General features: G+C 40.6%; 1 protein-coding gene and 1 pseudogene across 1 annotated transcript in view; both read left to right on the top strand.

The window, feature by feature from the left end:
• MAP3K5 (mitogen-activated protein kinase kinase kinase 5) overlaps positions 1–13,352 on the top strand; it is a 212,502-nt gene that overhangs the window by 157,379 nt on the left and 41,771 nt on the right. The window contains exons 15-18 of the mRNA XM_061130296.1: positions 2,202–2,335; positions 5,046–5,173; positions 6,227–6,363; positions 7,295–7,400. Of these exons, the coding sequence (XP_060986279.1) occupies positions 2,202–2,335; positions 5,046–5,173; positions 6,227–6,363; positions 7,295–7,400 (505 nt within the window). The remainder of the gene's footprint in view (positions 1–2,201; positions 2,336–5,045; positions 5,174–6,226; positions 6,364–7,294; positions 7,401–13,352) is intronic.
• LOC133047231 (protein lin-28 homolog A-like) lies at positions 11,013–11,628 on the top strand (annotated as a pseudogene).

The raw sequence follows: 13,352 nt of genomic DNA, 5'->3' as shown, positions 1-13,352 counted from the left end.
GGGCTACAGTCCATGGGGGAGCAAAGAGTTGGGCATGACTGAGCACACACACTAGACATTTAAAGTATGTCTATTTAATTTTGTCTAGGCTTTTTTGGTGGGAATATTTTCATGTACGTAGCCTACCATATTGCCCAAACCAGAAACTCTTCTATTCTCTTTGGATAGTAATATGTTCTTCTTTTTGTATTTTCCTGACCATTTAACTTGATCATTTAAAAATTTTCTGTTTTCTAATGTAATTCTTTAATACTATGAAAATTTTTATCTACATAGTTCTAAATTTGTAGTTTTTGATGTGCAATGCTTTCCTTGTCATTCTTTTTCAACTACTTTGTAATTCCCATGATCATTTATTTTTTAATCCCTTGATAATTTTAAATTGCAATACTCAGTTTTCAAATATAGTTTTTGGCTGTCTTATTTTTAGTATCTTGTGGTCAAAGATCATGGTCTTTTATCATAGCTGTTCTTTGAAATTTGTTGAAATTTTCTTTGTGGCCTAATATGTGACTAATTATTTTATATTTTTCATATATGCGTGAAAGGAATTTGTAGCTGGGTACAGGGCTATCTCTGTATTTACCATACCAAACTTGTATTTGTGCCATTAGGGTCTCTACTTTGAATTTGTCTGCTAGATATATTGGTTTCTAAAGAGTTTTATTTAGAACCTATTATGGTTTATATTGTATACTTTTCTTTGTAATTTTATCAGCTCTATATATTTTCAGGCAATGTTAGCTGAGTGTCAAAATCCATGATCATCATCCTCTTTTGGATTATTTTGTGTGTTAGTATTAAATTTGCTGATATACGAATGTTAGAAATCAGTTTGTTTTTTATTAAATGGCTAACCCAAACCCTCTGTGAGTTGAACCTACCTATGTGCTGCTAGTTTTATACTCTAGCAAAACACAGACAAAAGAAGGAGCTTGTTTTTAGGGTTTCTCCTGCTGGTCTGTAGTTTTACATTGGGTTTCTACATAGACATGGCTTGATCATTTGATGACTGTGAATCCTGTAATTTAAGTCCACAACAAAAGATGCCGTGTGGGTGACGCCTCCAGGTCTTAGACGATGTCTACCGCATGTCACATGTTGCTGTTGTTTAGCAGCTAAGTTCTTTCCCACTCCTTTGTGACCTGTGGACTGTAGCCTGCCGGGCTTCTCTGTCCATGGGGTTCTCCAGGCAAGAATACTGGAGTGGGCTGACATTTCCTTCTCCAGGGGATCTTTCTGACCCAGGGATCGAACCCGTGTCTTCTGCGTGGCAGGCAGATTCTTTTCCACTGAGCCACCTGGGAAGTTCTAAAAGCCACTATACCCCCTTTCATTGATTTGATGCTGTTTTCCGTATTCGACTGACATGCTTGCCACTTTGGGTTTAGAGCTGTAGATATTTCCTTTTTTGCATCAAAAATGAAGCTTTTCCTTCATTTTGAAGTTTTTCCTTTTTAAATTTTTTTTTTAATTTTTAAAAATTTTAAACATTTTACATTTATTCTGTTTTTTTTCAGTCATGCCACGAGGCATGTGGGATCTTAGTTCCCAGACCAGACATAGAACCCGTGGCCCCTGCAGTGGAAGCATAGGGTTCTAACCACCAAACTTCCAGAGAAGTCCCCATTTTTCATTTTTAAAATGTTTTTTAGTCTTGGGGAATTGGGAACAGGGGTAAAGTACAAATAATCCTTGCTTATTATTGTCAGCTAGTAAGACCTCAAAGTTTCTTCTTACTCAAAGCCATTCAGTGATTTTCTTCTCCTGGAAGAGTGTGAAATGCTTTGATGGTACCAAAAGCTGAAAAACAAAAGAACAGTTAATTCAGTGTAATAGCTATTGAGAGACATTGATGCTAATCATACTCATCTTCAGAATCAATGAAAAACAGGATTCAGTGGGTAAAGAATCCAAGTGGGCTTTTGGAGAAGCACTTTTATGGATTTTAATACATAGTCCCTCTCTGCACCCCCACCCCAGCCCGGCGTTTGTCACAGGTGGGAAAACATGAACACACGATGCTCTGTGTTAAATTTATTCTTTGGTTCTTGAAACTGTTCATTAGAACCTCATCTTATTGTTTCCCTTGTTAAAACCATTTGATAAAATAAGGAAAAATGCTCTTGGAAAAAGTTGATGTTTAAAATGTGGACTGTAGCTAATGTTTCAATCTTCTCTCCCCCTTTGTCCTTCTGTAGTATGACTATGAATACGACGAAAATGGTGACAGAGTCGTTTTAGGAAAAGGCACTTATGGGATAGTTTATGCAGGTCGAGATCTGAGCAACCAAGTCAGAATCGCCATTAAGGAAATCCCAGAGAGAGACAGCAGGTACAGTAATTGTGACTAATCAAGCTGCTTTCTAAGGTATTTCAGTTGTTAATAGCATTTACAAAATATTTTGGTGATATTCTAATTAATGAAACTCTGTCTGAAAACTCCATGGCTTTAATTAGCTCCCTCTGAGGTTTAGCTGCCGCAACTCACTCAGTGATTCAAGCCCAAGACTGTTGGGGAAGCATGACATCTCCATGGCAACTAGGACTTTCAAAGAGTAGAAAAGGGAATGGCCCTGTGTGTGTTGGGCTCAGGTTACGTTTCATCGTGACTGGTTTATTATATGGATACATGGGGAATAAGCACCAGCTAAAATGGTTTGAACCAGAAGTTCCAGTTTCCGGTCAGGTGTGTTAAGGGCATTGGAAGTCAGCACCCCATCCTAAACTGCAGGTGGAAAGTTGGACCAACTGAGAAATCAACGACTCTTCTTGGAGCCATCAGAAAAGTGATGTCACAGGGCAAAACCACTCCTGACTACAAAGGAGGTTAGAAACTCAGTAGTTTTTAAGTTGGCTAGTTGTTTCTCTAAACAAAATCACAGAAAGAGGGAGGAACAGATATTAGGCAGGTAGACAGTAAATTCAGTTTTAGGTTTTCTATGATATTTTTGCAATTTCGCCTTGGTTAACTCATGAGACATAAGTATGAATTCTTCTGGGATGGTGATAGAAACTATTCACTAGATACATAGGGAATATATATGTGTGTGTGTGTGTGTGTGCATGTGTGTGTTATATTAAAAATTTCATCAAATATTCCTATAGGTTCTTACGTATTATACATTGATACATAGAGTGTATTTTTAAGTGATATAAAATTTTAAAGGATTGTCTTTAGCAACATCACCTTCCTCCCCACCACCAGATAAATTTAACTAGTCACTTGGAAGAAAACCACTTTGAAAACTGTCTTTGTAGCTTAAGTTTATTCAGCTGCCACTGTGTATACACAGAGTACACCAACACCAGCGAAGATCCGTTTGGTGTAACGTGGTTTGTTTGAAAACACTTGCATGACAAGCTCTTCTCTTGAACAGCTGCTGTGGGGCATCTTTTTGTTACCTCTAAGAGAAGATTAAGGTGAAGTCTATCATGTTATTGTGAGATACAACACAGAAAGTATTTCCACCTTTGTGACCTGGAGAGTTTTAGGATGGCTTTTAAAAAGGTAGTAGTTACAAAGGATAATTGCTCAGATGGTAGGATGGTTGTGAATAATGCATAATCCAGCATACACTAAACACTACCGTCTGTAGTGAAGGATCACAGCAACAAAAGCAGCTTCTTCCATGGTTCCCTCACACTCTAAAAACACTTTGTTAGAGCATCAGACTAGTCATAAGAGCAAGCTGCTGGATTCTAAGGACCCTCTCATAATTTGTCCCAACTAGTTGTACATCTCGAGTTGGCTTCCGCTAACATTCTACCCATTCGTCAACTATTTTCCTAGGTCAGGTATTTCTATCCAGCTGTGTGTTAGAGGAACCTGGGGAACTTTTAAAAAATACTGATGCTCAGGCCATAACCCCCGAAACTCTGGGGTAGGTCATAGACATTGATATTTTAAAAAATCCTTCCAGGAGATGCAGAATGGCCAGCCAAGGTTGGGAACTTCACTGCTTTGGATGGTTGTAGTGGGAATTTGACTCAGGAGGGGTGCTCTGGAGACATGTATGATATATTAATTTTTCAAGGCTAAGTGCATATTTAAGTATCTTTGAATATCTATACCGTTTTTCTTTCTGTTGTCACAGGTAATTGAGAAGAAATGGGATTTTCTTGTAATTCCCACAGACAAGCATTGCTTATTGACCTGAACAAATTATAATTCCATGCTTATTCAGTGTGCGGTACTTACACTTTCACTTACATTTAGCGAGAATTGCTAGGTGTTACTAATTGTTTCCACATTGGAGAAGAGTCCTTATTCTCAGCTAGGATGAACTCTATTATTGTAACTTTTGAGCTATCCTTTGGTTACATAAGAAGTGTGTGTTGTATATTTATTTCTTCACGATCTTATGTTTAAACATTTATGATTGATATTTAATAGGTTGTCAGGGGGTCTTTCAATATGGAGGCTCAGCTAGGAGTGAGTAAAAAGTAATTATGATAGAGTAGAACTAGATAGAGTAGAATCAAGGAGACTTGGCATATAAATGGTTTTATATTTTTTTACTGAAGAGTTGTTGGACTTTTCAGTAAGTTCTGGAATGAATATTAAAATTATTTGCAATTTTGTCTTCCTGGGAAAGAATCTCCTGAAATAATAAACTTACGAAGCTAATGGAATAGAAGGTTATATGAATGTAACAGTGAGCTGTGTGGGTGATTTCAGTTCTCTTGGGTTCAGATCTTAGTTCTGTTACTTACTAGCTTGGAAATCTTGGATAGATTAGTTCTGTGAATCAATTTCCTTATCTGTAACATGGGCATCTTAGTAATACCTTCTCATGGAGTTGTTGTGCGAAATGAGCTAATATATACAAAGACCTAGACTAGTATCTGACACAGTTCCCCTCAAACCCTACCAGGGCCCCAGCTTCCCAGAATTTATGTGATGAGAAATAAAGGCCTTAGATGGTCATATTTTATTTCATATTTGGGTGAATTCATTTAGCTGGAATTTCTCATTTGTATTGCTTAAATTTATACAAGAAAGTCTGACATAATTAGCTCACTGACATTTGCATGTCTTTCAGATACTCCCAGCCCCTACATGAAGAAATAGCCTTGCATAAGCATCTGAAGCACAAAAATATTGTCCAGTATCTGGGCTCTTTCAGTGAAAATGGTTTCATTAAAATCTTCATGGAGCAGGTCCCAGGAGGTAAGAGATGGTTTTCTTTCTTTAAAAAGTATAGGTTTCTACTATATATAAAATTAATAAGCTACAAGGATATATTGCCCAACCCAGGGATCATAGCCAATGTTTGCTCATAACTATAAATGGAAAATAACCTTTAAAAACTTCAGATGTTATATACCTGAAACATATAATACTGTACATCAACTATACCTCAATAAAAATAATAAATAAAGTTTAGTAAAACCTTGAAAAAAAAATTTTAAAAAAGTATGTTTCTAGGGTCTTGAAGAGTAAAACTGAATGGAATTTACTAGTTTACAGGTCTTAATTTGTGTAAATGTAAATAAAATTTTGACATATGCCATTACCTTACAGTTTACTGAAAGTGAAAGCTGCTCAGTCGTGTCTGACTCTTTGTGATCCCATGGACTACAGAGTCCATGGAATTCTCTAGGAGAGAATACTGGAATGGGTAGCCTTTCCCTTCTCCAGGAGATCATCTCAACCCAGGGATCAAACCCAGATGGATTCTTTACCAACTGAGTTATCAGGAAAGCCCCTCCAGTTTATTGGGAGATAATAAATAAATATCAGAGCTGTTCTTGTATCAATCATTATGTCTTGAATTAAGGTTTACAAACTGAGTGGTCTTTTGTGTGTGTGTGCTAAGTTGCTTCCGTCGTGTCCGACTCTGCCACTCTAAGGACTACATAGCCTGCCAGCCCGCTCTGTCCATGGGATTCTCTAGGCAAGAATACTGGTGTCAGTTGCCATTCCCTTCTCCAGGGGATCTTCCCAACCCAGGGATCAAACCTGCATTTCCTGCACTGAAGTCAGATTCTTTACCCACTGAGCCACCTGGGAAGCCCCGTGTGGTCTTTTCAACCGTATTTGATAAAGACCATCAACAGAGCAGGGACTTTCCTATTTATATTTGAACCCAAGTACTGTGTCTAGTATATTACCTGGGCCACTGTTAATAACCAATAAATGTTAGCTTAATGTTGTAATACTAACATGCTTTAAAGAATTCATTCAAATAAGATTTTATCCACTGTTTCTCCCTACTTACAGGAAGTCTTTCTGCTCTCCTTCGTTCCAAATGGGGCCCACTGAAAGACAATGAGCAAACAATTGGCTTCTATACAAAGCAAATACTGGAAGGATTAAAATACCTCCATGACAATCAAATAGTTCACCGGGATATAAAGGTAGGTTGCACTAGGATTCATTCTTGTAAGGTCTTTGATGGGTAATTGTTTTATTTGCAAAAATTGTTTTTCTTATGAGAACTAAATTGGAATGATAAATAAATCATAGAAACAGCAGATATATATCACTCTGCCCTGAGTCAGTTATTGATAGTCCTGTCTTATCGCTTTTACTCAAGGAATAAACTCCTTAATCATGTTCAGCCAACAAAGATTGAGTTTCCACTTCATGGCTGGTACTGTTTGGGGTGCGCCATGGGGCTGGAAGCTCAACAGAACAAAGTTAACAAGGATATGGTCTCTGCTCCCAAGAGGCTTGTAGGCTGGTTAATCTTTGTATCCTTGCCCGCAGTAGCTACTCAATAAATACTTGTTCAATTAATGGATGAATAGTTAGAAGGAAAAAAGTAAAATCCCCACTTCTCACACTTATCATATACTCCTGGGTTGAACTAAAATGAGATAATCTGTGAAATTCTCCTTAAAAAGGGAAAATTTAGAACTAATAAATTTATAACAAAATTGGACTATTGAAAGTAAGTTAATATTACTACCCTAAAACTAACATAAATGTCCATTTATTTTTGCTGCCCCTAAATATTCCAGGAAAAGAAGTAAAACAGCATAGAATAAGTCAAGTACTAGGAAGGTACAAATATCATAATTTAACTAATCATACTCATATCAAACACAAATAGCCCCTACTATCTATAAACCTTGTTTCATCTTGTGACCTGAGTAGCAGATTGTGAGCTGATAGTATGTAAACAAAAATGGTGTCAATAATTCACTACTGATGTTACTGTTAAGGAAGAATATAGATAGTATCCTTTTTGCTGTAAGGTCACTTTTTCTTATTAGACTTTCAAGCCAATAACAAACAGTATTGGGAGAAAGATAACATTTCTGATTGAAGTTCTTTCTTCTCTAGGGTGACAATGTGTTGATTAATACCTATAGTGGTGTTCTCAAGATTTCTGATTTCGGAACATCAAAGAGGCTTGCTGGCATCAATCCATGTACTGAAACTTTTACTGGTATGTTTTTGCAGTGATGATACAGATCTTATGTAATTAAAGAAATAATTGCTGTGTTTGAGCATGATGTGAGAGAGAAATTTAGTCTGGGTTCTTACCAACATTCATGTTGATATCTTTTGATGCTCACTGAAAAATGCTATACAGAATTTCATCTGACCATTTCTTACCTTGTATTTCTATAACTCACTCAGTCTCCTGCTTAATACTGCTGAAGATAATTTTTTTTAACTCTCAATTTGATATTTGTTTTTCTTTTCATGTCATTACTTCTCTCCTGGTTGGTCTACCACCACTATAATCCTGACAACATTTCTTTTTTTAACATTTCTTTAGCCCAGCCTCTCAGTGATTCTTACTCACACTTTAATCACTTCCCATTTGGACTACGAGTTCTTTCTTTCCTAATCTGTTTACTGCCTGTGGTCTATTCCCCTACTCACAACCTAAATAACTAAGATTTCAATTCAAAAAAAGGAAGTGACTCACTAACTCAGGGTGGAGAGAAAGCTTTGCTGAGAAATTAGGCAATGCAGCTACTAAGCTCCCTCTGGACCAAAATCCTGAGAGGGTGGAGACAACGTGACTTCCAAAAAGGTAACAGTAGCCAAGAGGAAACCAAGGCTCGGAGAGATTAATGACCGCCCAACAGTTATAGGGAGGACATCTGGAAGTCCAGCCCTGCTCTCCCCTCCAAGTTTTCATCATCCACTCTGCTGATTCTCATGAAGTGTTAAGTTCCTGTTATTGTGACTTCCCTGGTGGTCCCTGGTGGTAAAGAATCCACCTGCAATGCAGGAGCCTGCTTAATACTTAAAACCCACTTAAAGTGGGTTCAATCCCTGGGTCAGGAAGATCCCCTGGAGGAGGGCATGGCCACCCACTCCAGTATTCTTGCTGGAGAATCCTGTGGACAGAGAAGCCTGGCAGGTTGCAGTCCATGTGGTTGCATGACTAAAGTCACAGCACATGCACGCTGGTGGTCCAGCAGGTAAGACTCTGCTCTCACTGCCTCGGCTCGGGTTCAATCTCTGGTCAGGGAACTAAAATCCCACAAGTCTTGCAGTGCAGCAAAAAATAATAATAGTAAAAATTAAATTCTTATTATCATCAAAGAGAGAGAGATTTAGGGGAAAAAAAAAAAAAGATACTGTAATGGATAATCTTTGGTCTAATATAAAACAGATTGTCCAGATGCCCTCATTTCTGATTTCTGTGACATGATGGCAGTACTTCCATTTTGCAGATGAAGAAATAGAGAGAGAGAAGGGACATCACAGCTGAAAGTCACAAGAGTTTATAAATGATAGAACTCACATTTTTAATCCACCCTTTGCACTTTGCTTTGAGCTTCTTGCTCCAGTCCATCTTTCTCTACACCTTCCTGAAGTGTCTCTAGTGGAAGCCTGGAAAGGGGAAAGGCAGAGAAAGAGATAGTCTGAAGTCTCAGAACATTCAATCAGCAAAGTCTCTGATCCAATTCCTGCTCTCACGGCAGTGGGTATTTCGGGACACAATCAAACCCATTTAGAATGCATTTTTTAAACAAAATGAATTCCAGCCTTCTAGTAACTTTAAATATATTTATATTTCTTTTCCTCATACTCCCTCCATTTGGCAGGAGACCCTTTAAATACTGCCAAGTCTCAGGAACTTCTGCGAGGAAAATCCTGACTTTCAGACACTTGATCTGGGGAAGATGTCACTTTAATATCTGCTGCTTATCTTAAACGTTTTCTTTAATCCCCAGAGAAGCTGTAGTCAAGCAGTCCTCCAGGAGCCCTTTGCTTGGACTCCTCACACTGGCCTCACGTGGTGTGCCATATGTGACACACGCGTGGGTCTGTCACCAGCACTGATCGTGGGGACCTGGGGCGTTCAGGCCTCCCGGCGCTAACTCAGCGCTGGTCACGTCACGAGTGTAGGCAGCCTCTGATGAGCTGAGTCAAAAGACAGTGGCCTGTGTGACTTCTTCGTGATTTGATGAGAGGGCAGGCAGCCCCAACTGTTCTTTATGGAGCACTTACTGCATCCAGATTGTGTTAAGTGCTTTACATGTTATTGCATTGAAATTTGTATATCAAGCCTTAATCCTTACATATCATTACCCCAGTTTATGGTGAGAAAATTAAGGTTCAAAGAGGTTAAATAGTTTGCCTGAGGTCGCAAAGCTAGTAAGTCAAAGAGCTGCAATTCAACTAGACTTAACACGCCAAATGGAATGAATTAGCTTTTCCCCAAACCTGTTCCACCCACACTCTTCTCTGTCTCGTTTGGGCACTCCAGCCTTAGAGTTATCCACTGCGCCTCTCTTTTCTCACACTTCAGCTCAGTCAGCCACGGAAACCTATGGACTCTGTCTTCAAAACGTGTCCAAATCTGGACCGGTTCCTCTCCGTCTCCCTGGCTCCTGCCCTCGCCTCTCACAATAATGATCTCAATAGCCTTTTTTCCTGCTTCCACTACTGTCTCCCCTCAACTCTACAGCCAGAGCAATCCCGTATGGACATAAATCGAGCCCTATCACTCAGAGACTTCGATGGCTTTCTGTTTTTGGAGTCAACAAACACCACAGTCCTTACAATGATGGACAAGGCTCAGACCTTCTCAGAGTCTGTTACCTTTTAGTCTGTTACCCTTCTCACCTTGCACAGGCCTTCCTGCACTTCCTTCATTCCACCAGGCAGGATCCTGCTGCAGGGTATTTGCACACCCTTTTCCTTCCATGGCACTCTTCTCCCGGCTATCTGCATGGCGAAGTCCCTCACGTTCTTCAAATCTTAACTCACAGGTCATGCCAGTGAGGCCTGTGATTGCCCTGTTTACATGGCAGCCCTCCCCAGACACTTCTGATCCCCTTCTCCTGCCTTTTTCTTATTTTATCCTTAACACATCACTTTCTAACATACTCTGTCATGTACTTATGTGTTTTACTATAGTTTGTTGTCTGTCTTCCACTGCAACAATGTAAGCTGTACAAGCCTTGGGGTTTCTGTCTGTCTTGGCCACTCCTTCATTCTCAGTGCCTGGCCCATAGAACCGTGCTGTGCCCAGCTGCTCCATCTTTTCCGGCTCTTTGTGACCCCGTGGACTGCAGCCTGCTAGGCTCCTCTGTCCATGGAATTCTCCAGGCAAGGGTACTGGAGTGGGTTGCCATTTTCTTCTCCAGGGGCTCTTCCCGACCCAGGGATCAAACCTGTGTCTCCTGCACTGGCAGGAGGATTCTTTACCACTGAGCCACCTGGGAAGCCCTTCGGGCAGTATTAAGCCACTAAATGCATGCTGCTGCTGCTGCTAAGTCACTTCAGTCGTGTCCAACTCTGTGCGACCCCATAGACGGCAGCCCACCAGGCTCCCCCGTCCCTGGAATTCTCCAGGCAAGAACACTGGAGTGGGTTGCCATTTCCTTTGCCAGCTAAATGCATGGGTGAATGTAATGTGACATCAAGGTTTAAGCTTTTAGCTACTATCTTGTAGTTGCTCCCCAGGTGGTTGTAGTGGTAAAGATATTCTAACATAGGTGATTTTAAAGCAATTTGTTGGCCTCCGGACTTCTCTGGGGCCAGCAGCCGCCCAAGCAGGAGCCCGGGGCCGCGGGCTGAGCCGACTACCATGGGCTCGGTGTCAAACCAGCAGTTCCCAGGTGGCTGCGCCGAGGCGCCGGAGAAGGCGCTGGAGGACGCGGCCCGCGCGGCGGAGGAGCCCCAGCTGCTGCACGACGCCGGCTCTGCAAGTGGTTCAACGTGCACATGGGGTTCGGCCTCCAGTCCATGACCGCCGGCGCAGGGGTCCCGCTCGACCCCCCGGTGGATGTCTTTGTGCGCCAGAGTAAGCTGCACATGGAGGGCTTCCGGAGCCTGAAGGAGGGTGAGGCCGTGGAGCTCACCTTTAAGAAGTCCGCCAAGGGCCTGGAATCTATCCGAGTCACCGGCCCTGGTGGGGTGTTCTGTATTGGGAGTGAAAGGCAGCCCAAAGGGAAGAATATGCAGAAACGCAGATCAAAGGGAGACAGGTGCTACAACTGTGGAGGTCTAGACCATCATGCCAAGGAATGCAAACTGCCACCCCAGCCCAAGAAATGCCACTTCGTGCCAGCATCAACCATATGGTAGCCTCGTGCCCACTGAAGGCCCAGCAAGCTCCCAGCCCCCAGGGAAAGCCAGCCTACTTTCCGGAGGAGGAAGAAGAGATCCATAGCTCTGCCATGCTCCCAGAGGCCCAGAATTGAGCCACAGTGGGTGGGGGCTATCCTTTTGTGATCAGAAAGCTTTGAGGAGCAGGCATCAATCGGCAGAGTGGAGAAAGTGGGGACAGGGTGGGCAGGGGGCAGCTGACACTGCCATATATCTGAGGCTGGAGTCCACAGCATCACCCCCTCTTCCCTCTTGGTGGGAAGAAGGGGTGAGGCAAAGAAACTCCAGTTAGGTCTTTCCAAATGCATGTGAGGGCTTTTGAAAGCATCTGAATGCTTTTATATGTGTCTCCACCCCCAGAATCTCCAGCTTTTGAAAGTGGCCTGGGTAGGGAAGTTGTTTTGCTCTTAAAGAAGAATATGGAATAATATTTCCCATATCAGAGTGTAAAGATTAAGAAGAACAGATTGATGGACCCAACCAACAAGCCACTACATTCCATGGGAGGAAACATCTCGGGGGTAGCAGGGTTTTCCTCTTCTCTTCTCATAACCCCGTCTTGGGACAGAATGCTAAGAACTGTCCCAAGTAATGGATTATGATGACAGATAAAGGGGTGATCGAGGGAACAGCTGCAGACTTGCTGCTTACAAGCTCACTCTCACCCCATCCTGGGCCAACTCAATTTTATTTATTTGCTGCCTTGGGTGACTGTACCTTGGGTCCCATTTTCTCCAGGATGCCAACTGCACTAGCTGTGTGCGAATGACATATCTTGTGCATTTTAACTTTTTTTTTTTCGTAATATAAATATTCTGGTTTTGTAAAAAAAAAATAAAGTAATTTGTTTATTCTAATGAAGGTATTTGAGGTATGGGTTTTGGAGTTAATACTCTCACTTGTTCTCCTTGGGTTAATGTTCAGACTGGTTTGATCTTCACTATCCAGCTCTGTAAATCTCTTTATATAAAATACTGTGTCGTGTGCTTGTGGAGTAAATAGAGCAGATATGAACACACGATTAAACTTGCTTTTTTGGTACTTGATCTATGGGGGATAATTAAACACAATCGTCAAATATCACTCTATGAAGTATTATCTAATGAATCAAAACACTAATTTATTGTTAAGATATTACTTGAATTATCCAATTTTTAAAATTCATTATATTTTTGGTCAGTTGTCATTCCTGCTGAGATATTAGTACAACTTAAATTCTTCCATTAAATCCATTTTAGATCCACAGATAATAAAAGAGTGGTAGGCTTCAGCTCATATTTTCTCAATGATCACTTGATTTTGTTTACTTTGTAAAAAATGACCACTTTGGAGGAAACTGTCAATGAAGAGAAATTGTAACAGTTTTCTACTAAGGGTAATAATTTGAGGAGCATGGTTACCTTATCCTTCACCAGGTGAAATGCTTTCTTTCAAAAATATGACTGATTTACGCTGAGAACAGACAGGTGAAGTTGTATGTGACCATGAGCATGAGCCATTCTCATGTAATGATGAGATCTCAAAGATAAACCTGGTAAGATGACAAAACTTGACAAAAATAATATACTTTCACTTAAAAAAAAATTACAGCCAGTTTCTAGCCTTTAATCATGGGTTTTGTAGGAACTGTTTAGAGGAAATTTGTGTAGCAGTTTTCACCTATAAATTAAGCACAGAGCATTTGTAGAAAGTGTTCCTTGTATTTATCAAAATGTCTCTTATTGTTTATGAATAAGAAAATGCTCAAGTGGCTCTTTTGGCAAATGCTTCAGTATTTGAAATAATTTATTATGGCATCTTGGATCCTGTTTGCTGATTA

Source organism: Dama dama, chromosome 26 (genome assembly GCF_033118175.1).
Source record: "Dama dama isolate Ldn47 chromosome 26, ASM3311817v1, whole genome shotgun sequence".
Lineage (NCBI taxonomy): Eukaryota > Metazoa > Chordata > Mammalia > Artiodactyla > Cervidae > Dama > Dama dama.
Note: the sequence above shows the minus strand (reverse complement) of the source record. Positions and strands in the feature narration are given on the sequence as shown.